The 1267-nt window shown below is 50.8% G+C and overlaps 1 protein-coding gene across 1 annotated transcript in view; it reads left to right on the top strand.

Annotated features, from left to right (window-relative positions):
• The window catches only part of LOC105449120, a 4148-nt gene extending 3348 nt beyond the window's left edge, over positions 1-800 (top strand). Inside the window, exon 10 of the mRNA XM_011688120.1 lies at positions 597-800. Coding sequence (XP_011686422.1) covers positions 597-800 — 204 coding nt within the window. The remainder of the gene's footprint in view (positions 1-596) is intronic.
• Positions 801-1267: the final 467 nt, after the last annotated feature.

Here is a 1267-nt window from a genome sequence, read left to right as displayed (position 1 = left end):
TTGGTAGAACGTGTTTATGGATCTGCGGACCGAACTCGAATGAGGCTCGACATCCGACTCCCTGCGACGACGACCGCTTCCGATTCCCTTCGGATCGCTTCCGGAAAAACCCGAAGATCTTTATCGATCGGTGATCTTTGACAAACAAGTCGCAGGTAGCGCGACGGACCAATAAAATGCGTAGCTAATTCTTCCACGTCACGACGACGCGACGTGGCGACAGACAGCCCTGGAAGTCAGGCGCCGAACCCCCGATTGTTAATATGCCGCAGTTTGTTATTCCACGAATTGCGAGAATGTGTATGAATGTATGTGGACGCATGTACGTGTGTGTGAGCCGGCCGTCTTCGCTTGCTTGTCGTGCACGACTCTTATGTTTGTTCTACGTAACAACGCGCGACGACAAGGCGCGCGTGGTTAATCTGTCGAAAGATAAGTTCGTGTCACGTTACCAAGTCCGCCACGAATAGTTAAGTGCCGTATCGGCAAGTATCGAGTAAGAAGAAGCGGGAGATTGTGAAATAAATTGAGACCGGATCTGAGGGCAAATAAAGTGTATTTTTGAAAAAGTGATCAAAGGCGTTTGAGTTATTCAGTTCCCCGCGGAGTCGGACCCCGTTGTGCCAGCGGCACAACATTATTGGTGGCAGCGGTGGGATCCGTATCCGGGAGGAACCGGAAGCTCCAACCAACCCCTGGTAGCCACTAACAAACAAGTGCAATTAAAGTACGGCAAAGATCGAGCTAGCGAGGATCAGCCAAGGCTAAGCCGAGCGCAGCAAGCACGAGTCAACCGGTAGCAGCCACGAGCGAGGCGCCGATAGCGAGCGAAACCCGAGACGGCAGCGACCTACCACAACGACTCTGCCACAGGCACCACGATCACAGCGGCCAGCGGACAACATGCGTTTAGCGATCGTAATGTAAGTCCGTATATGAATTAAGCGAGAATTGTAAAACTAGAATAGTAAATGTCGGAAGGTTCAAATAAGGAGCGTCACGACCGAAATACGTCCTGGTTACATAGCGAATCAGCACGTCGTGTGTTTACACCGACCTCGGTAAGCCCCGTGAGAGTAATAGAAGAAGCGGTACAGGACATTAGGGACAGCATGCACAGGAATTTAGAAACTTATTACTCCGACTCGAGCTCGTCGGAAAGCGAACCCGAGCTCCATCCGAATCTCGTGATAATCCGCGAATTCCCATTTAATGACATAGATGCAAGTTTAATACGGACGAACGGACCGGACACGAACAGATTACA

This window comes from Wasmannia auropunctata, unplaced genomic scaffold, assembly GCF_000956235.1.
Source record: "Wasmannia auropunctata unplaced genomic scaffold, wasmannia.A_1.0 LD336078.1, whole genome shotgun sequence".
NCBI classification, from domain to species: domain Eukaryota; kingdom Metazoa; phylum Arthropoda; class Insecta; order Hymenoptera; family Formicidae; genus Wasmannia; species Wasmannia auropunctata.
Note: the sequence above shows the minus strand (reverse complement) of the source record. Positions and strands in the feature narration are given on the sequence as shown.